At 32.5% G+C, this 22,155-nt stretch overlaps 2 protein-coding genes across 2 annotated transcripts in view; both read left to right on the top strand.

The window, feature by feature from the left end:
• The first annotated feature begins 1,252 nt into the window (after positions 1-1,252).
• Positions 1,253-16,464, top strand: LOC145325445 (glutamate-gated chloride channel alpha-like). The gene is made up of 25 exons (XM_080168426.1): positions 1,253-1,293; positions 2,475-2,541; positions 3,718-3,832; positions 5,239-5,317; positions 5,511-5,634; positions 5,928-6,034; positions 6,111-6,183; positions 6,246-6,289; positions 6,656-6,754; positions 6,847-6,952; positions 7,025-7,176; positions 7,263-7,354; positions 7,472-7,560; positions 7,745-7,795; positions 8,172-8,219; positions 8,757-8,796; positions 8,879-8,924; positions 9,424-9,517; positions 9,796-9,859; positions 13,648-13,724; positions 14,088-14,134; positions 14,852-14,921; positions 15,013-15,051; positions 15,542-15,659; positions 16,129-16,464. Exons 3-25 carry the CDS (start codon positions 3,736-3,738, stop codon positions 16,206-16,208), a joined length of 1,836 nt encoding a protein of 611 aa, XP_080024552.1. The 5' UTR covers positions 1,253-1,293; positions 2,475-2,541; positions 3,718-3,735; the 3' UTR covers positions 16,209-16,464.
• Positions 16,465-19,692: 3,228 nt separating this feature from the next.
• Positions 19,693-22,155, top strand: part of LOC145326172 (aldehyde dehydrogenase 1A1-like) — a 31,253-nt gene continuing 28,790 nt past the window's right edge. The window contains exons 1-4 of the mRNA XM_080169319.1: positions 19,693-19,834; positions 20,082-20,200; positions 20,843-20,970; positions 21,560-21,633. Coding sequence (XP_080025445.1) covers positions 19,718-19,834; positions 20,082-20,200; positions 20,843-20,970; positions 21,560-21,633 — 438 coding nt within the window. The 5' untranslated portion in view covers positions 19,693-19,717. The remainder of the gene's footprint in view (positions 19,835-20,081; positions 20,201-20,842; positions 20,971-21,559; positions 21,634-22,155) is intronic.

Here is a 22,155-nt window from a genome sequence, read left to right as displayed (position 1 = left end):
GATATGTTGCCTGCAAAACATATAGGTGACAATTTAAGGAAATTTAAACATTTGAGCGATAAATATCATTAAGATGTATTATTTTGGGGATTTATGACAGCAATATTATTAACCCTTAACGGTTCAACGCCCCCCCATCCGTTTTTTTCTATCTCATTTTCTGTGTGTGAAAGATAAAGAGCCCAAACTGCTTGACTTTTTAAGTGTGGGTATGAGACATAACTGAGAGTTGAAATTTTTTGAATATCTCCATCCTGGCAGGCTCAGGATGCCAGCAAACCTGGCAGGGTCATCCAGGTGAAGAGCAAAAATATTTTTTTTGACTTAAACAAAGCATTTTATCTTACCAAAATACTAAAATATCCTCTGGTAGTACATCCTCATATTAAATACAGGTGTTCAAGTCAATTTTAATTTCCAGGTATGATCCTGCATGTCCTGATCCTCCAGGTCTCCAGAAATCTTTAAAAGGCTCCTGGGGCCGCAATTTTTGACTTAGAGACTTCAAATTTCAAACTTAAGCTTATCTTACATGTCTACATAATGTATTAAAATTTCATAAAGATCCGCTGCCAAGTACAGCTGCGACCGCTGAAATTATATTTTGATATTTCAAATATAAAATTTACATAAAGATAAACATTTTCTGCAAAAAAATTTTTATTCTAGCTTCAAAAATAAAAAAAATTACAGCCGTTTGAAATTTATAAGTAAAAAAGAACCTAAAAACAAAGGTTGTTAAATAAAAGGGTGAAGGAAGCGAAAATTGACCTTGACTTACTTGAGGTCGGAAATTCATCATAACACAGGGGACTTTTTAGCCCTCTAGCTCTAATAGGAACTGAGATAATAGGGGGGGGGGGGCTTTGAACGCCCCCCCCCCCCCGACTGATTAAGGTGCGGTAAGGGGCCCGACTGTAAGGGGTTAACAAGATTGAAATATGATTAGGTTTTTGGTTTTTTGGGGGTGGGCCAATAAAAAGTATTTAAAGATCGATATTTTATTGAGTGTCGCTAGCAATCTGGCAACACCAAGCCAAAAATCTATTAAAGATCAATGTTTTTTAGCAGTGGCTATGGCTCACCTTCGGCCCACCTCCGGATCACCTTTGGCGCACCCCGATCTGGCTCACCACTAAAATGATATAAAGATCCAGCTCTGTATTTTTTTCATTATTGTTGTTGTTATCTGAGTACCATCAATTCAATATTAACCAACAAAATAAACACACAAGACTTTCAAAACAGGAACACAAAATGTGGGGTCAAGTTGGGCAGTGAAATTAGAGTTAGGTAATCGTTTTCAATTAAAAAGCAAAATACAAATCCTTAACATAAATTCAGTTTTCTCCAAAGGTACCAATACCAAAAATAATTTTAAAAAGGCTTCAAAAACATATGAGATCTAACATTTTAAGGGAACCCATATCAGTTAGCGATTTATTTAGGTATATATTAGACAGAAAAACATACAGACTCTAATATAGTAAAAAGACTAGTTCCTTCGCCCATAGCTTTTATGGAATGTGAAGGAGGTCAGAATAATAGGCTAAAACTTCTCAATGACATTTAAAAGCTTCCCTGAAAAGAAAGACCAACAAAGACTAACATTTTCTAACATGAAAACATTTACACACATTCTGAATTTTTAAATTTCGTAATCTAGAAATTGTGAATTTATCCTTATGATAAAGTAACAGGATGTGAGTTTGTCTGTATGTCTGTTTGTTTGTACCAAAGGATCTCGCTAACCGCTGAACTGATCTCTAGCTTCTCATAGGTCCCGGGAAGGTTTATAACTATTTGGGGAAGGGTACCACCACCCTCCCAAGAGAAATCAAAATAAGTTGATTTTTTTTCTCGAATAGAGACTCCTACATAACATTGCAAGGTATCGTAGAAACTTTATAGAGACTCCTACGCAACTTTGCAAGGTAACGTAGAAACTTGAAAGCAACATAAAAGGTAGCGTATTAATTTCATAAAAAAAACAACATTTAAAGTGCTACTAGAGGCATCTAGGGGCGTATCCGCTAATCTATAATACAAAGTAGAATGATGTCTGTCCGTCCGTCTGTCTGTCTGTCTGTCTGTCTGTCCGTCCCTTAAGATCTCGGTAACCACTGAACCGATTGGATTCTACTCTTGAGGGAATATACCTACTGGTCCTGTGGTGGTTTTAGGCTATTTTCTTGGGGGGTGGGACACTCCCAACCCCCCAAAAAACAAAAAATCCCCCCCCCATTTTTTTTTTTTTTTTTTTGAAGATTTCCTTGATCCTTTTACGAATTTCGCTAAAAAATTTTTGATCACCTCTTGGGTCAAAGCCCCTAGAGGCTAGGGGCGAAGCCGCTAGTATATCTATAAAGCATTACTTTTATTTTACTTTTTTACCTTTGTTTTTTCATCATGTATTGTAACTTCTTGTTGTTGAGCTACTTGTGGAATTCATTGTCCTTGTTATTATTATTTAGTGCGTGGGTAGCTTTAAATGATGATGACGTTGAAGGAATTTGGAGACATAATCATAATGATATCAAAGTAAGTTACATTTTATTGTATTCTTATAATTATGGAATACAGGGATAAGGCAATATATGATACGGTAATCTTTCTAAAATCAGAATGTTTTGAACTTCTTTTTAAATAATTTTTCTTGCGGCTAAACTTCTAAAGGGGGCAGGGGCGTCCAAGCTTTTTATTTTGGGGGGGGGGGGGGGGGGTAAAATGGCGCGCGAAGCGCTTCGCAAATTTTTTTTACTCCCCCCAAAAATTTTACCCCCGGGGTAAAATTTGCTTGGGGGGGGGGGGGGGGGTAATTACCCCCCCTGAAACCTGTTGGCAGGGGTAAAATTAGTTTACCCCCCCAAAATTTACCCCCGGGGTAAAATTTTTGGGGGGGGGTAATTTAAATTTTATTAAATATATAGTATTAAAAATGCGCTCGAAGCGCGCAAAATTTTTTTTTTTATTAGAGATTTTTTATTTTGGGGGGTGTATTTACCCCCCCAAAATTATTTGGGGGGGTAAATACCCCCTCCTAAATGGTTGGGGGTGCCTACCGCACCCCCAGGGTAAGGGTAAATTTTAAATGGGGGGGGTAAAATGAAAAAAATTTTGGGGGTGCCTACGGCACCCCCAAAACCGTTGGGGGGGGGGGGAATCGCCCCATTACCCCTCCCCTTGGACGCCTATGAAAGGGGGGAATGGGTTGACAACCCAATTTTTTTATTTTATTTTAAAAATGAAAATATTTTTATTTTTTTGGGGGGGGGGTTATTTTTCTTAGTGCGATTTATCTTAGGAGGGCAGTGGTTCCCTCTCCTAAAATAGTTATGATCCTGCCAAGAACCTATAAGAAGCTACATTGTAAAGAAGAACCATATTGGTTCAGTGGTTAGTAAGATCCTTCAGTACATACATAGACAACAACACACAGATCCTGTTTCTTTATTATGAGGATTTAAGGATGATTATTGAGGGAATAAAGGTAATTATTTAAGTGATATTGTCTTGTACTTTCCCACCCCTTTGTAAAAGATCTCATAGCTACAAAAAATCAGTAAAAGAAACTTCCCTGAAAGCACAGAACCTCCTAAATACAGCTGTAACTTATGCCTTACCTTAAGAAGGACAGGCAAACATTCTATTATTTTGTACCATAAAAGGTTTTGGATATTATCTATAGTAAAATATTTAAATAATTTCTATTTTCAGGTAGATTATCTGCCCTGGATGGAGGGAAGACCATTCCCTGGAGGAACTGAGTATAATTGTTTGACTGCTCAGACAGACGTAATCTTTACTAATGACTCAACATCCATTACTGGAGGTATTTGTTTAGTTTATCAGTATTGTAGCTACTCTATTACTCACTTTGTTTCTTTGTCCGTCAGTTTTGAACGCTGTGTGAGTTAATGTGATTTACTAGGCTCCTGAATTTTGTTTTAGTGAAGATTCCCCTTACAAAAGCTCACTCAGTCTATTGGTTAAACGCTAAGACACATTGAAATTATAAAATAAAATGTAATATACATGGAGATGGACAGCTGATTCTTTCTGATCTTTGAGCAACTTTCTTGGTCGTCAATCCATCTCAAATTAACTTTCTTTATGAAATGCACTTTTATTGCTTTATCTTAAGAATAAACCGCTAAATTTTGCCATTCAGAATTTGATCACTAACAAATATCTCCTTGTCAAATCACTTACCCTCCAAAAATTTAGTTTTTTGATTATTTATAAATAAAGTTAAAGGGATAGTTTCACGAAGTGCATTTAAAAAAAAATAGTGAACTTTAAGTTTTTTCTATTTTAAATAACGTAGTAGTGCATAATATAAAGTTATTGATTAAAATTAAGAGATTTTACCAGGGATTTTCCTTAAAAAATGAGTTTTTCATTTTTATTTTCAACTTTGTTGCGTGTTATATATGGCAAAAACTTTTTTGTCATAAATACAACTTTAGATAGCTTTTACTAGTTAATAGAACTTTAAACTTTTTATACAACAAAATACACATAACAACAAAGAATGACCAATAAAATATATTCAGTATGGTACTTAGAGTAGTGATCTTTTTATATGTCTTAGTAGAATATATTAAGCATTTGATAGATATGATTGTGATAAAGAATTTTAACATTGACCTGTCCAAACTTTTTTTATTTGACAATATCTAAAAGAGATAGTGATTTGCAACATAAATTACATGAGAATGGTCTTTATATATATATATATATGTTGTATGGTTAGTTGGTATTTCCGCGTGAGATAATGTGTATATTGTAAGTAAACCGGATGGTTTTCTTTGTTTTTTTAAAAAGAATCTATAGAAAACCTGTCCTATAGTGAACCGGACGTTATTTTTTATGTTTTTTAAGTAACTTGTCCCAAGGGGAACCCCTGTTCAATTTTTTTATAACTCTTGTGAAATATGTGGAAAATGATAATCTAAAATTGGTGTTTTGGCTATACATATTTGGAAAAAAATAGACTATTCTCATGTAATTTATGTGGCAAATCTCTTTAACTTTTTTCGATATTGTCAAATAAAAAAAGTTTGGTCTGGTCAATGTTAAAAATTCTTTAACATATAATCATATCTATCCAATGCCTAATATATTCTACTAAGACATATAAAAGTTCACTACTCTAAGTACCTTAACTCTTTAAATACACTTCATAGAACTATCCCTTTGTTTTTAAATCTTTGCTGTTAAATATGATCTTTCTAGATATAATTGATAGAACAATTGGAGATCAAATTTGTGATCAGTTATTTTGTGGACTTTGTGAAATTGATACTAAAATTAGGTGAATCTATTTAAATTTTGTCATGTACTGAGCAGATGGTGTTACATAAAGTTATTTTTCTAATCTTGGAGCTTTTCTGTTTCATTCCTTTAAATTCTAATCTTTCCATCACCTAATCATAAAAACTGTATTCTTTTTTTACTTAGATCTTTTCCTATAAAAATAAGATAAGATAGTTTTCCTTTTATTTTAGAAAAGTATTTGTCCGAGGCCTTTGTGGAGAATCTATCTATGACAGTGAATATATTTACAACATGAATGATGATGGGGATCAATTCTATATGGGCATTATGACTTCTTTCATTGTTTATAATGAGGTTGGATAAAATATTTAGTATATTCAAATATTTATTGATAGCTTTCCGCGGATATTAAATTGAAAAATTACAAGATTAAAACCAGTTTTGTTAGCTAACAAAACCGGTATTGATATTAAGATTTTTATTTTAACATTATTGGAAAATATCTATAATATGATGCTATACATGATTTTTCAGTATAGCTTAGAAATGGTTAAAATTCAGTGGATATTAAGTGGTTTCGAAGCAATCCTTAAAAAATTCTTCACATATCTTTAGCTCCAGATATTGACTATGATTATATAATCAAGGAGGCCAACAGCTGGTTTTGGTATTCTGACAGAGATAATACAAGTATAGCAACATCCAAAGCTACACAAACATCCTTGCTACTAGGAGCTCATTTCTTTGATTTTAGGTAACATATACAAATAAAACATTGATCTTTTAGAAACTTTAGATACACTTTTCATGATATTCAATTTTGTATTTAGTAAGGTAAACAAAGGATTATGCAAAAATGGTGGAGATAGGATCAAATTGAAATTTACAACTTGTACATCACAGGTAAGAAGTAGGAAATTTTAACAAAATCATTAAATAAAATTTTACCTTTTATAATAATTTAGGAGTTTACTTGCAATGATGGACAATGCATAAGCATGGAAAATAGGTAATAATTATATGTTTTATGTTGATAAATAGACAAATGACATATAGGCAGCTGATTATTAGACCAATTATATTTAAGAATGTGATCAGAGAGCCAATTGTTCTGACCAATCATAATTAGATGTGGCAAGATAGCTTAATATTTTTACCAATCATAATTAGGCTTGATCAGATTGCTCATTGATTTGACCAATCATAATTAGGGGTGACCAGATTGTACATTTTTAGGACCAATCATAATAAGATGTGACCAGATAGGTTATTGTTCTGACCAATCATAATTATGTGTGTCCGGATTGCCAATTGTTTTGACCAATCACAACTCAGTGAGACCAGATAGCTCATTGTTCTCACCAATCATAATTAGATGTGACCAGATAGCTCATTGTTCTGACCAATCAGATGAGGATGGCTGTAGAATGATATTTCAAAAAGAAAACTATAAGAAAACTGTGGCACCATTCAGGTTTTAAGCTCTAGAGAAGTCTTTAATAACAAATTATTTCTAAACAATTTACACACTGAACCATTATTTAAAGTATACAATATCTAATTTAGATATGAAAAGACGAATTCAACAGTTCTTCCTGTTTATGTTGATCTCTCAATTATTACCAAAAGTATGATAAGCATTGATGAGATCAAACATTCCTACATTTTAAAGGTATCTTCAGATTGTTTTGAACTGTTTCTAAATCTAAGAGATTCTTTATCTTACAATAATTATATATTTTAGTTTGCCATTGTGATGAGGTGGTATGACCATAGATTGAAATTTTATGATTTGAAAAGAGTCACCTCTTCAAATTTTCTTTCTTCATCAGATGTTGATAAAATTTGGATACCTTTTCTCATTTTTAGAAATACTGAAAGTAATGAAGCTACAGTGTAAGTTTTTCTTTATAACTCTAATTGTTAAAAGATACAAATATTATCTTTATTGTTCAAAGCAAGTAAATGATTTTATCATTTAGATCAGGTCCAAAGTCAGAAGTAAAAATTTCAAGGGAAGGAAATTATACCATCAGCAGCAAAAGTGAGGTTGATGAAATTTACATTTTTGAAGGTATTGTATTAGCATAGCATTTTTTAATGAACTGAGAAAATTACAATTTTATAAAAATTTAATGTTGAAGCAAAGATTTTTAAACATCTGAAACCTTAAACACCAAATAAAATTCAGGTTCTGATAATCCTATAACATTTGAAGAAGTTTATACAAAGAAGTTTAAATGTGAATATCAGCTGGCTATGTTTCCTTTTGATACTCAGGTTTTAAAGTTTCCCCATGTATTTCAATTTTTATCTATGATTTAATGTAAAATGCAAGTTACTAAATGAAGTTACAGCCAGCTTTGAACTCATATATGACAAAGAGGAAAATGAAATATAAATCTGATTCAAAAATCAAATATTTTTTTATTCATTTCAGTGGATAATATTTATTTGCAATTAGATTTGTAGGGTGGAGCTCGAAGCAAGGCAGTTTGAAAGATCTTTAATTGAGGAAAACACAATTTGAGCATTCATATCATTACATAAAGTACGGTTGTCTGTAAGTCTATTAGGAGGAGAAAACACATTGATTTTAAACTTTTTTGCAGATATAGGGTTCAAATGTGTATACCCCTCTGGTAAATCCTTCTGGTTTATTATCCACTAACAGATCTAATCTAATAGTTCTTTATTCAAATGAGTTAGGACAGTAGAAAAATAAACTAAAACCAAACTTATGATAATTAAGCAAAATCAAATAGCCTAAAACCAACCATAATGGATAACTGAATCGGTTTGTACTTATCGAAATCTTAAGCTACAGACTAAAATCTTACTACTTTGCATAATGGGATTTATTTATTGTATGAATTGTGTTTTGATATTAGTTGATTCCTAAGAATATTATCATGGAAATGGATACTATACTCACACAGGTGGCTAAATAACAAAGATAAGACAAATATTAAAGATGGCATTATCCATAAAAGCAAAGCTCTGTAAATGTACGACAAATGAACATTAACACTTTTAGAGTATCAGAACTGAATAAATGTATAAAAGTCGAAACAAAGGTAAATTATGTAAGTAAATTTGTTGAAAAACTGCAAGATAATTTACAAGAACATACTTACACTTTTAGAGATTGATTGATTATAGAGATTTTTAGCTTATAATATCGTACTTTAATGTCCTAGGAATCACTATTGTAAAAATTAGACAAATAGGATAATTATAACATAAAGAAATTAGTTGTAAAAAATCAGCATGTTTTAAATGTTCTTATGAACTATTTGATAACAATTATAAAATTGCTACGCTTCCTATATCGTACCTAAATATTACAGTAATCAATTGATAGGATATTTCTAACTTGCTTAAATTAACGAAAAGAACAAACTGTCCCGAACCGACCCTAATTATAGAAAAGCTTCCCTTTTAAAATGAAAATTTGTTAAAACTTTTTATTTTAGTATATAATAACTGATTGGAGCTTAACATATTCCAATGAAAGTAAGAAATTAATTTTTTTTTGTAAATAAGTATATTTTTTTGATAACAGTTGAAACTCGTAAATAAATTAATTATAATCAAGGTAAACATGAGCTTGGAATCTACATGGAAATTGTTATGAAACGAAGGTTAATTGAATCTAAACTTTTTACTTTTAAAAAATACAAATTCATTTACATACAATATAAATTTTTATATAAAATCTATAAAAGTTGATATAGCTAGCATATTACATTTTGTTTTGTTAAATCAACCGATACGATGTGGACATAGATTCAGGACTCAACAGTTTCATAACAGACAATCCATATTTTCGAGAGAAAAAAAGGGTATAGTCCCTTTCGTGGCAACGCCTCTTAAGGAGCGTTTCTTCGCATTTTCACATTAGCTTTTCTCTTATTTTTAGCCCCTGCGGGGGGCTCTAACCATGCGGGGCAATCACCTAGCCCGACATAACCTAACCTAACCTAAAATAACCTATAAAAAGCCATTTTTAAAATACGACGTTGCCACGAAAAGGACTATATCCGAAAAAACGTATACACTTTGGGGTTTGAATTTGAGGTTTATGAACGGTTGCCTAGCACTGCTAAGATTAATATTAATTTTAATGATTTTTCTATGAAGAATAATGAGTACCTTATTGAAAACTTACCTTCCAACTTCCCTGATATTGTTTACTGTGTATGCCACTAATTTCTTCAAACCTTTCTTCTTTGAGGTAAAATTTATCTAACTTCAAATTTAATGATCATATTTATCAATCGGACGTTTAAGTTTACTTGTTTGGATGTTTGGATCTCAATAGTCGCGAGTTAGATCTATATGGCTTCCCATGTTTGTCCTGGAAAGACTACAATCTAGTTGGGTGGTAGTGTTCTAGGTACATTCAACCTCCAAAGAAAAATCTCACTAGAAAAATTGTCTTTCTGTCCATTTTTTTGAATACTTTCTCCTTTTAATATAAAAGTATGGTTTGACACAAAATTTTTTGTTTAGGCTATTGTGACAGTAAATTTAACTGCTTTGCTTGTGCTTACAACTCTATTCATTAGTGTTTCTGGTAATTTTATTGTTTTTTTTTCAATATGGCTTCGAAACCGATTTAGATTTAGTGGATTAGAACCCTGGTCTCAGTCTTGCTGAAAAAAGTATAGCATTGTATAACAGACAATCTCCCATGAATATTGAATAAAAATCATAGAATTAATACCAGTTTTATGAGATATTACATATGAATAAAAACTATCATCATCATCAGGCGCATCTCTCTTTTTGACTGTTGAGTCCAGAGAATACGGACACCTTGTTCCTCCATGAATTTCTTTTTTTTGGCAAGTGCTTCAGCTTCTCCCCATGTTAATTCCAAATCAAAGAGGTCCTTTTCAGTGCTCCGCCTCCAGGTCATTTTTGGTTGTCCCTGTTTACGTTTACCAGTGGTGGGGTTCCATTTTAAGCACTTTTTTGGAAACCTATTTTGTTCCATTTTGAGCACATGTCCTAGCCACCTTAGTCTTTTATATTTCACTTCTGCTTCAATACTATTGCACTTCGTCTTAGCATGCAGCTCAATGTTTGATATTTTGTTTGGCCAGAATATTTTGCAAATTCTTCTTAGGCAGCTATTGTGAAATGCATTAAGTTGATTTGTTTCAGTTTTCACAGTTCTCCAGCATTCAGCTCCATAAAGAAGAACTGATTTCACATTACTGTTGTAAAGTCTGATTTTTGTTTTCAGAGCAAGTTTCTTTGAATTCCAAACGTTGTGTAGACTGTTGAAAGCAACCCTAGCCTTATCAATCCTGGTCTTAATATCAGCTTTTGAGCCATTTTCGTTGCTGATAACACTCCCCAGATAGGTGAATTTGTTGCTTTGTGTCAATTGTTCACCATTTATTGTTATATTTTGATCAGGGTTTGTAGGTATATTCATAATTTCGGTCTTCTTGACATTGACAAAGAGCCCGACTTGTCCTGCATATTTGACTAGTCTATCTGTTTTAGCTTGTAGATGTTTGATTGTTTCTGAAATCAGTGCCAGGTCATCAGCAAAGTCCAGATCCTCTAGGTGTCCTAGTATGCCCAGCTGGAGACCACGTTTTTTGTCCTCTGTGGTTTTCTTCATCACCCAGTCAATGACCAATATAAATAGAATAGGTGATAAAATGCATCCCTGTCTAACTCCAGTGCTTATTCTAAAGAAATCAGATGTCTTATTGTTTCCAACTGAAACACAGGCTTGGAAGTTGTCATAGAATTTAGTTATCATAATTATCATCTTTTCAGGTATACCATAACTTCTTAGTATTTTCCAAAGTGTTTGTCTGTGTATGGAGTCAAAGGCCTTAGAGAAATCAACAAAATTTACATGGAGTGGCTTGTTAAATTCAACACATTGTTCAATAACCGTCCTAAGGGTGAAAATTTGGTCAACACAGCCCTTTCCAGCACGGAATCCAGCTTGTTCTTCTCTTAGTTTATTGTCAATTTTCTCATCAATTCTGTTTAAAATAACTTTACATAGGACCTTGCTTGGGATAGAAAGCAGCATAATTCCTCTCCAATTATCACAATTGTTCAAATCTCCCTTCTTAGGTAGTTTTATGATTATACCTTTAGACCAGTCTGTTGGTATCTTTTCTTGCCTCCAAATTTTACCAAAGAGATCAGTTAGAGTCCTAGCAGAAAGATCTATGTCTGCCTTAAGCATTTCGGCAGTTATCAAGTCAGGTCCTGGTGCTTTGTCATTCTTTAGACTATGTATAGCAGCTTTAACTTCTTGAATAGTTGGTGGTCGTGTGTCTATGTCTATTTCATGTCCTGGTTCTGGTTCAGCAGTAATTTCTGGTTCAGGTCTGTTCAACACTTCTTCAAAATGTGATTTCCACCTTTCAGCAACTTCTTTTTCTGTAGTGAGTAATTTACCATCTTTAGCCCTGATAGTTTCACCACTCTTTTTGCTATATTTGCCACTTAATTGCTTGGTTATGTTGTATACTGTTTTCATGTTACCAAAGTCAGCTGCTCTTTGGGCCTTTTCAGCCAGATTGTCAATGTAATCTCTCTTGTCTTTCCTTGTGCACTTTTTGACTTCTTTGTCTTTAGCAGTATATTCAGCTTTTAAATTGCTCATGTCAGCCAAATGTTGAGCATTATGGATTTTGTTTTTGAGCTTCTTTCTCTCTTCTATTTTGATCCATGTTTCTTCAGAGATCCAGTCCTTTTTCTCTGGTTTCTTGTGTCCTAGGATTTCCTTAGCAGTAGATTGAAAGTTTTCTTTAATTGAAGTCCATGTGATCTCAGTCTCGTCATTTAGGTCCTCTAAGACTTGAAATCTATTTCTGAGTTTTAAGACAAATTCATTCTTTATCACAGGGTCCTTTAATCTTGAAGAATCATATTGTCTACCAATCTCACTCTTTTTATCATGGCCAGTACGCTTCAGCTTTAATTTAATCTTAATGACAACTAGTTCATGGTCACTAAATATGTCGGCTCCTCTGTAACTCCTACAGTCTTGCATTGACTTGACCCATTTTCTATTGATCATAATGTGGTCAATCATGTTTCTTGTTTGTCCATCAGGCGTTGTCCAGGTATATTTGTGAATGTTTTTGTGTTGGAATAGTGTACCTCCTACAACCATATCATTATTTAAACAGAATTCAATTAAAAGTTCTCCATTTTCATTTCTTGTACCTATACCAAAGTGTCCCATTGCGTTCTCCACTCCAGTCCTGTCAGTTCCTACTTTAGCATTCATATCTCCAAGAACTAGGCACATGTCATGTTTGGGTACTGAGTTTCTGATTGATTGCAGTTGATCATAAAACTCTTGTTTTACTTCTCCATCTTTGTCATTTGTTGGGGCGTAGCATTGGATAATAGTCAACTTGCAATGCCTTGATTGGAATCTAGCCTTAATTATTCTGTCTGATATAGGTTTCCAGTCTATTAGTGAATTGACATGTCGTTTTTGAATAATTATAGCAACACCATACATATGTTGGCTTTCATGACCAGAATAAAGTATTAGGTGGCCATCTTTGGTTGTAGTTTGTCCTTGTCCTGTCCATCTACATTCCGCAATTCCAAGTATTCCAATATTGTAACTTGTCATTTCTTTAACTACTTGGGCTGTTTTAGTTGACTCATACATTGTTCTAACATTCCAGGTTCCTATCTTACAGCTTTGCTTAGAACTTATTGGTCCTGTCATCAAGTTGATAGCTTCCTTTCGGATTTGACCATCATCTTTCATATTCTCAGTAAACTGAGCATCAGTTCCAACAGTTCTTGTTTCATGTACACCTCTGGCTGTGTGAAAGCCATAAGTGTTTGAGGTTCTGTGGGTGTTTTCGCTAACTGTTGGGATTTTTACAGGTAGGATAGTTAGTCCTACACAAACCTTCCATATCCCTGGAAGGAAGGGTGACTGGTAAGGGGAGGGACGTCAATATCCCCCAGTACTTCAAGAAGTACCTCCTGCCCTAATATAACTATAAAAACTATATTATCGAGAATACTTGGATATTGTGAAAGAGAGATATTTTATATTGCTAATATAGTCCAAAGATATTGGTCAATACGTTCTTCCATTGTCAGTGGAGTTTATTGGGTAAAGTCATAAGGGGGGATGGGGAGGGGGGAATCTTTAAATCAGAGAGCTTTAGAATATCTAGGTATTCTACATCCATTACGATAAATAAATTTTTAATCCAATTATAATAATCAATGATCATTGTAAACACTAGGGGTTAGGGAAATGAATATATCTGAGTAACATTTTTTTCATCCTTTAATAAACCTAACCTAAATAAACCTAAATAAAAATTGCTTAAATGTTTTTAGATTCCCTTCCCGCTACTGCATATGTTAAGATGATTGATATATGGCTGATTTTTGCCATTAGTATTCCATTCTGTGAGGTAAATATTAAACATTTTAGTAATGAGATTTTTATAAAGGTATTCTGGGAGTAAATGAATAACTCAAAAGTCAAAGAAGCTTCTTTGAATTGTTAATTTAACGAATAAATTTGTTTAAAACCCCTCCAAAGTTTAAGGGGTGTGACTTTTTTTGTGACAACCACCTTGCCTGTATTTAGGGAAGGGGGTGTAGACACCTGTCAAGGGCTTTAGAGACACCTTGGTGGGTGTATCCACCAACTTTAATTTAGTTTGGAGGGTGGATTCAACCCCCTCCCCCTTTATGTCCCCCTTCTATACGCCTCTTTTTTCAACAAATTACTTTAAATTTGTTTATACAATTTTATTTAAACTTAATTTCAGGTAATACTGCATACAGTTATTGATACTCTACGTTCTGCTGCTGAAAGGTTAAACAATATTTTTCATAGAAAATAATATTTTTATTCAAACCTTCAAAATATCAAACTATTTTTATTATGTTTTTGTCTGTATTCAATGCTTTTTTTTGTACTGTACTGTAATTTTGAATGCCATGTAATACAAAATAGGTTTCATACATTATTCTGTTAAAAAAAGGTGGGTTAAGAAATAAGACAATAGACGATAAATTGATTTTAACAAAATCCTCGTAAATTGATTTTGATTATTGATTGAAAACTTTTGATACTAGTAAACAAAATTTAATAAAAGTAACCAAAGTTTTGGGCTAACGAGTAAGCTAACTGGTTGTAAAACATTGGGTACCAGTATAATTTACAATCCAATTTCCCCTCCCTTACTCAATATTCTGCATTCGGTACTATTTTTACTACGACCTACTTGTACTTTGTTGTCCCACAAATCAGTATACCAAAAATCAGATCAATCGGATAATTAGATGACATAAATTTTTTTTGTTAAATCAACATGTTTAAAATGGACGTACGGACAATCTGTAATTATTATATAGTTGCTACGCTTTCTAAATCGTACCTAACTACTACAGGAATCACCATACAAAGTTTGAAATCGATAGGACAATTCTAACATACCTAAATTAACGAATAAAAGCTATCCGTTCTGGACGGACATACGGACCGACCCTAATTAAAGAAAAGCGTCGCTTTAAAAAAAAATTATTTGAGGGGCGAGGTAAACCATCATGGCACAAGTGTTAAAATTGATGATATCGAAAATACAAATGGAAATTTTAAGGTATATCAATTAAGTTAAAAATAATTAAGAAGAATTTATAAATTCCAGAAACAAAAGTTATATAATATTTAATATGATAAAATTTTACTAGAAAAACAAAGTTCACGTAATTAATGTGGAAAATGAAAAGGTAAATTTTTTTATAAAATGTTTATTAGGGTGTTTTTTCTCTCTGGTTGGTCTCTAAATCTTTCCAGAAAATTGTGGACCGATCGGTCGGTCGTTTGTGAGATTTTAGCAGACACACATAGAGACAGATAGATAGACAATGATCCTGTAACTTTAGTTTATAGGATAAATTACCGAAATAGATTTATATGTACAATGAGCAAATACTCTATATTTAACTTTGTCCGTTACTCTGTCCAGTGTACTGTGAAGTGATGCATTGGAGTTCCTTTGATCTTTATTAAAAAGTTATAGGATCTGTGCCTGTCTGTACCGACGGATCTCTGTAACCACTGAGCCGATATGGTTCTCCTTTACAGTGTAACTTCTCATATGTCTTTCGAAAGTCTAAAATGTACACGATAATTCATTTATTTAACTATAGTTTTAATTTGAAAATATCTTTTTAATTTCTTGAAACAGATCTTTCATCCCTTTGTTTGATTATCCAGGCAATGTACAGTGGCCTAGCCCACATAAACGAGGAAACACTGGTAGATAACCGAAGAAAATGGTATGAAAATGCAAAAATTCTAAATGTTAATGCTGTTACCATTGGAGAAAATATTGGTGAGTGTAAAAACCAGGGCTCGGCAGCCGCGCATCAGCTGCAAATTTAAACCTATGACAATCCTTCTTATCAAAACGTTTTTTCAAAGCATCCAAACGGGTTTAACTTTTATGCTTGGTCGTGGTTGATAAGCGGCTGCCGAGCTGTGTAAAAACAATCTAATTGTTCGTTTTTTTTTATCTGTCTCTATCCGTTTTAGAATTGCTCTGTTTTTCTGTAAAGCTATAATATATTTTGAATTGTAATGTTTAAAAAGATCTGTATATAATTAACTTCTTTTTTTATTATTATTGTCTAAAATTCTTGCACATAAAGTCTTTTTATATGTTACATTGTTTTATCCTTTCTCTCTATAAAACTGTCTGAATTAATTTGTTATGCTGTATTATACCTATTTTAGATCAGACTTTTTAAGCTTTTTCTCTGTATGAATTTCTCTTTTTATATATATATAAATTTTTATTTTAGGTAAATACTTCATACCCCTGGCAGTAATGATATTTTCAGCAATATATTGGAGTGTCGGACTTTCATATTATCTGGCATAAAAATATATATGTAAAACAATAAATAAAACAGTAAAAGAAATTTATCTTAAATTCAATTTTTATAATGTATAACAACAATTAAACCATGAGATGAATTCAATAAAATTAGTGTGTAACAAGCAACAAGACTAATACAAGTTATTTGTTCTCGTGACGTCAAAATGCAGTACCAACAAAAAAAAACTTCAAGAGTTTTATAGTATCTGGATGTATGCGCATTGACTTACTGTAATTTTATGTTCGTTATATAATACTAGCGGCTTCGCCCCCAGCCTCTAGGGGCTTTGCCCCAAGAGGTGATGAAAAAAATTTGACGGAATACATAAAAGGACCAAGGAAATTCCCTCAAAAAAATGTTTTTGTTTTTTGTTTTTTTGAGGGGTTGGGGGTGTCCCACCCACCAAGAAAATAGCCTAAAACCACCACAGGACCAGTAGGTATATTCCCTGAAGAGTAGAATCCGATCGGTTCAGTAGTTACCGAGATCTTAAGGGACGGACGGACAGACAGACAGACGGACGGGCAGACAGACATCGTTCTACTTTGTATTATAGATAAATTCGCAAACGGCTAGAAAAAACAACCAATAATTTTTAGTGAAGGATAGTTTTAAATTAAGGTTAATTGGAACCAGAATAATAAACACACCACAAAAACATAAATATAGTCCTTTGGATGCTAAGACGAAGCCATCAATTAGATTTAATAAGAAACTTAGAAAAATCATATAATTAACTTATTCAAAAAATAATGTCTTAAATTAATATAAAAACTGATTCTAGCTATATTTTGTTTTGGTTTTACCAAGGATCTAAAGGGATAAATTTATGTATATTCCGATGTTGGTCACACAATTACCCCTTCTATAGATTGAAATTGGCTGTTGAAACGTTTGTACACTTAATGAACTAACCAATTAAAATTCAATAAAAGTCCCCAAAGTTGTTATGTCAACGATAAAGAAAATGTTATTACAAAACTTTTGGGATTAGTGTTATGAACAGCCCAATATCCCCTTCCTCCCTGCACTGGATTGTACAGATCGTACACAGATATTAAAACTTGTTTTTTTTCTCAAGAATTTGGAATCAGTTGATTACAAGTTTTTATAGTAACAAGATGTATTTCGTGAAATTTTAGTTAATTTCAGATTTAATTGCCAAACCAAATGTTCTTAATTCTCTTACTTAAAAAAAAAAATCAGAATTTCAAGTTATAACATGTAATGTGTAATGTTAGAATTAACATTATTTTTGTTTGTTGTGTTTTGTCGCATTTGAAGATTCAATTTTGTGGTTTATTGATAAAATAACATTAGTTGTTAAGAAGGAGTTATCACAATTCTAATTAATTTCAAAACATAAATATATTTTCTTTTTAATGCAAACCTGAAATAATATAATTGTGTAGTAGTATGTAAAGTGTGTTACTTTATTTTATATTTTATTATTATTTAGCCACAACTTGGACAAAAATGCTCACAAATCAGACCTTTTTCGACCAAAGATACTCAAATGGTTCCTTTACAAGCCCAATCAATCAGTTTTAAGATATCTTTTTATTTCAAAAAAAATTTATGAAAATACTAAAAAACAGCAAATTTGGGTGTTACCTTTTATATGCACAGATACCATAAAATCAACAGAAAAAATACTTATTTTTACTTTTCTGTCATTTTTAAAGTTTGATTCTGTTAAATTGGCTATTCTTGAAGGGATTTATGCATTGAAATATACTGAAACATAATATTGGTCAGAAATTAATGTATTTCAAAGAAAGAAAATTTTAAAAATAAGAAATTCGACCTCTATCACTTCAGAGGATAGCTGCCAACCTCCAGTTGACAGGATATAGTTTAATACTTGTTAGCAATAATAATTAGCCCAAAAAGTAAAACAAAAAGTTTTTAATATGGTAAAAAATGATAATCTAAATCTTAATTTTGGGGATGATGATCTGAAGGATGCTCTTACTGGTGGTGATTATGACCCAGATCGTATCCAAGTACATGAGCATTATGATAACTCATCTATTAAACTATGGTCCAATTTTAGTATTTGTAGCAGCCTCCAATTAAAAGTTGTAACAAGAAATATAACCATCTTTTAAAAACTACTATATTTACCTTATGAATTGGAGAATTTAAAAACCATAATTGTATGCTTTGGGATTCCTCTTGATTGGAGAATGCTACAAATACAAAAATCAGACCATAGTTTAATAGATACGTTGTCATAATGCTCATGTATTTGGATACCATCTGGGTCATCATCACCAACAGCAAGAGCGTCTTTAAGATCATCATCCCCAAAATTAAGATTTAGATTATCATTTTTTTACCATATTAAAAAAAATCTTAATTTTGGGGATGATGATCTGAAGGATGCTCTTACTGGTTGTGATTATGACCCAGATCGTATCCAAGTACATGAGCATTATGATAACTCATCTATTAAACTATGGTCCAATTTTAGTATTTGTAGCAGCCTCCAATTAAAAGTTGTAACAAGAAATATAACCATCTTTTAAAAACTACTATATTTACCTTATGAATTGGAGAATTTAAAAACCATAATTGTATGCTTTGGGATTTCTCTTGATTGGAGAATGCTACAAATACAAAAATCAGACCATAGTTTAATAGATACGTTGTCATAATGCTCATGTATTTGGATACCATCTGGGTCATCATCACCAACAGCAAGAGCGTCTTTAAGATCATCATCCCCAAAATTAAGATTTAGATTATCATTTTTTTACCATATTAAAAAAAATTTTGTTTTACTTTTTGGGCTAATTATTATTGCTAACAAGTATTTAACTACATCCTGTCAACTGGAGGTTGGCAGCTGTCCTCTGAAGTGATAGAGGTCGAATTTTTTTATTTTCCAAAATTTCTTCCTTTGAAATGCATTAATTTCTGTCCAATATTATGTTTCAGTATATTTCAATGCATAAATCCCTTCAAGAATAGCCAATTTAACAGAATCAAACTTTAAAAATGACAGAAAAGTAAAAATAAGTATTTTTTCTGTTGATTTTATGGTATCTGTGCATATAAAAGGTAACACCCAAATTTGCTGTTTTTTAGTATTTTCATAAATTTTTCTTGAAATATAAAGATATCTTAAAACTGATTGATTCGGCTTGTAAAGGAACCATTTCAGCATCTTTGGTCGAAAAAGGTCTGATTTGTGAGCATTTTTGACCAAGTTGTGGCCAAATAATAATAAAACATAAAAAAAGGTAACACACTTTAGTTTGTTGCTTGGTGAAAATATTGTATTTGTTTTTAATTCTTTCACAGCAATTAATAGTTATTTCTCGCATCGTATTATAATAGCTTTCCGCGGATATAGAATGTACAATTAGCCCCGAAGGCACCGGCTAAAAAAACTAGTTTTAATCTTATAACTGTACATTCTATATCCGCGGAAAGCCGTTTATAATACGATACGAGAAATAACTATGATCATTTTTTTAATTACAGAAACAAAATCTTTCCAGAAATGAGTCAGCCTGAGATCAAGTTCACCAAGTTGTTTATCAACAACGAATTTGTTGATTCTGTGAGTGGTAAAACATTTCCTACCATCAACCCATGTACTGAAGAAGTTATTTGTGAGGTATGCTTTTCAATTAATATATTAACAAGTATGACATCATTCCTTAGTATCGAAGCACAATAAATACTTTTTCGATAAACAAACTAAGATAGTCATAGAGCAGATGTTTAGTGGTCACATTAAAAAAATTGAGGGAGAAAGATTTGTAAAGGCATTCTAAAAATAGAAAATCAAAAATCAAAAGTGAGTTATGTATATCCGCTAGATTAGAATATGTTCTTTATTGATTCTATCTTTTAATGTTTAGATATCTGAGGGAGATAAAGCTGACATAGACCTTGCTGTTGCCGCAGCTAGGCAAGCTTTTAAGAGAGGATCTGTATGGAGAACTATGGATGCATCACACAGAGGTCGTCTTCTTAATAAGTAAGATTTATTTTTTATATTTTCCGTCATTTTGTATCATTTTGAAAGCTACCATTTATAGAATTTATATTAGGAAGGGGTAGGCTGGTTTATTAGTGTGTATTTCTGTCCTTCTGTCCGTCTATAACATTAGATTTGTTCGAATTTTATTACTAACCCTTAAACAAATACATATACCTAATAGTAAACAAACTGGGTATAGTCCCTTTCATGACATCGCTCCATAAGGGGCGATGATTTTCTATAGCCCCTTCAAGGAGCTATATCATAGCCTCTTCTTATCAAATGGAGCGATCTTTCTAAATTCTCTGTGGTTGGCTGTATATTTATCTATAATACTCATAATTTTAATAGCTTCGGTACAATTGCATGTGACATTAAAGTAAAATAATAGAGGGGGCATTTGCTATATGTAACACTCCCAACGGGGTGGGGATCTATTCCTTGTGTCCTGTGCTGACTTTCAATTGGGTAAATATCCGCCAATAGCGTCTGGAATATTAACACAGACTAGTCGCTTCAAAAGAGCAGAATTCAAATCGCTAGCTGACAACAAAGGTCCACATCACTTTGGCCAGGTAGTTATACATCAATACTTGTACATTTATTGAAGTGCTATAATCGTCCTTATTTATTTGTCAGGTTTGCAGACCTGATAGAGCGAGATATAGAGTACTTGTCCCAGTTGGAAACTCTGGACAATGGCAAGCCTGTTGTCAACTCCAAGGGGGACATCGAGTTCAGCATCAAGTGTGTCAGATACTTTGCAGGTGGGTTACAATAATGGATATATTATTAATTGGATCTTACACCAGATTTGCATATCTATAATGAAGTAAGTACGCAGCGGGCTAGAAAAAACTATTCCTTCCTTCCAGCCTCTTTACTCCATCCCTCCCCTCCTACTGAATGAACGAACTGAATAATAAATGAGTTCCATATTAGCAAACTAATTTGACGAAAAATTTTTCTCCTGTCATAATATCCACGTATATTCTAGATCCATATCTAATAAAAGTGATGTAAAGTAGCTTTAACAACACGGTTTACTTTATTTTAATAATTATCTAATTTTTTGAATTTTGAATAATTAGGTATATAATTAAATACTATAGATCCTATTTTTGGTGTATATCTGAACCAAATCTTGCTAATAAAGTGCATTTAATCGCGGGAAATTAATGTACACACAACTATGATTACTTTGGAATCCTAATAGTATAAAACAGTGTTTTGCCTTTTAGGTCAAGGAAATCCGCCAAATCTAAATATATATACCGAGCATCTTTCATAGGAGCAGCAGGAACCATAATGTCCATAATGTCAAAAATAAATTAAATAAGCACAATGTACATTTAGGAGTTGCAGATAAGATACACGGCAATACTCTTCCTATTGATGGAAACTTTTTCTCTCTAACCAGAAAGGAACCAGTAAGTTTTTAATATACATATACTTTATAAAAGGTTTGTTTTAGTTGAATCATAGTTAGTTTTAATTGATATTTTCCCTGTAACTGTTCAGCGGACACAGACTTAACCCCCTTATCTTTGAATTAGATAGTATGTAAATAAAGGGGTTGGTGATAGTTTTTTTTCTCGATTCCTAAATCATACGGGGCTACCCCGTACCCATTAGAGTAAAACACTAGAGGGGAATGGGGTTATATAACTGTATTGCAGTGTCCTTGTGCCGTCTCTTAATTGCCTCATTGAAATTGAAATGGTGTCGATTATATTAACACAGCCAAATAGGAGAAAATAATTTTATAGCAGACAGAAAAGGCCATTAAAAAAGGGATTGAGGTAATTATCTGTACATACATTTATTCTATAGATCTGTTCATACGGTGCTACCTCGTACCAAATATAAGCCATAAGCTAAACACGTTTTGTAACAATCCCATTTTTTTAACTTTAAAAAATAAGGTTTGTGACACTGTGTTCGACTAGAAA

Source organism: Acartia tonsa, chromosome 8 (assembly GCF_053477335.1).
Source record: "Acartia tonsa isolate MP-2025a chromosome 8, ASM5347733v1, whole genome shotgun sequence".
NCBI classification, from domain to species: domain Eukaryota; kingdom Metazoa; phylum Arthropoda; class Copepoda; order Calanoida; family Acartiidae; genus Acartia; species Acartia tonsa.
Note: the sequence above shows the minus strand (reverse complement) of the source record. Positions and strands in the feature narration are given on the sequence as shown.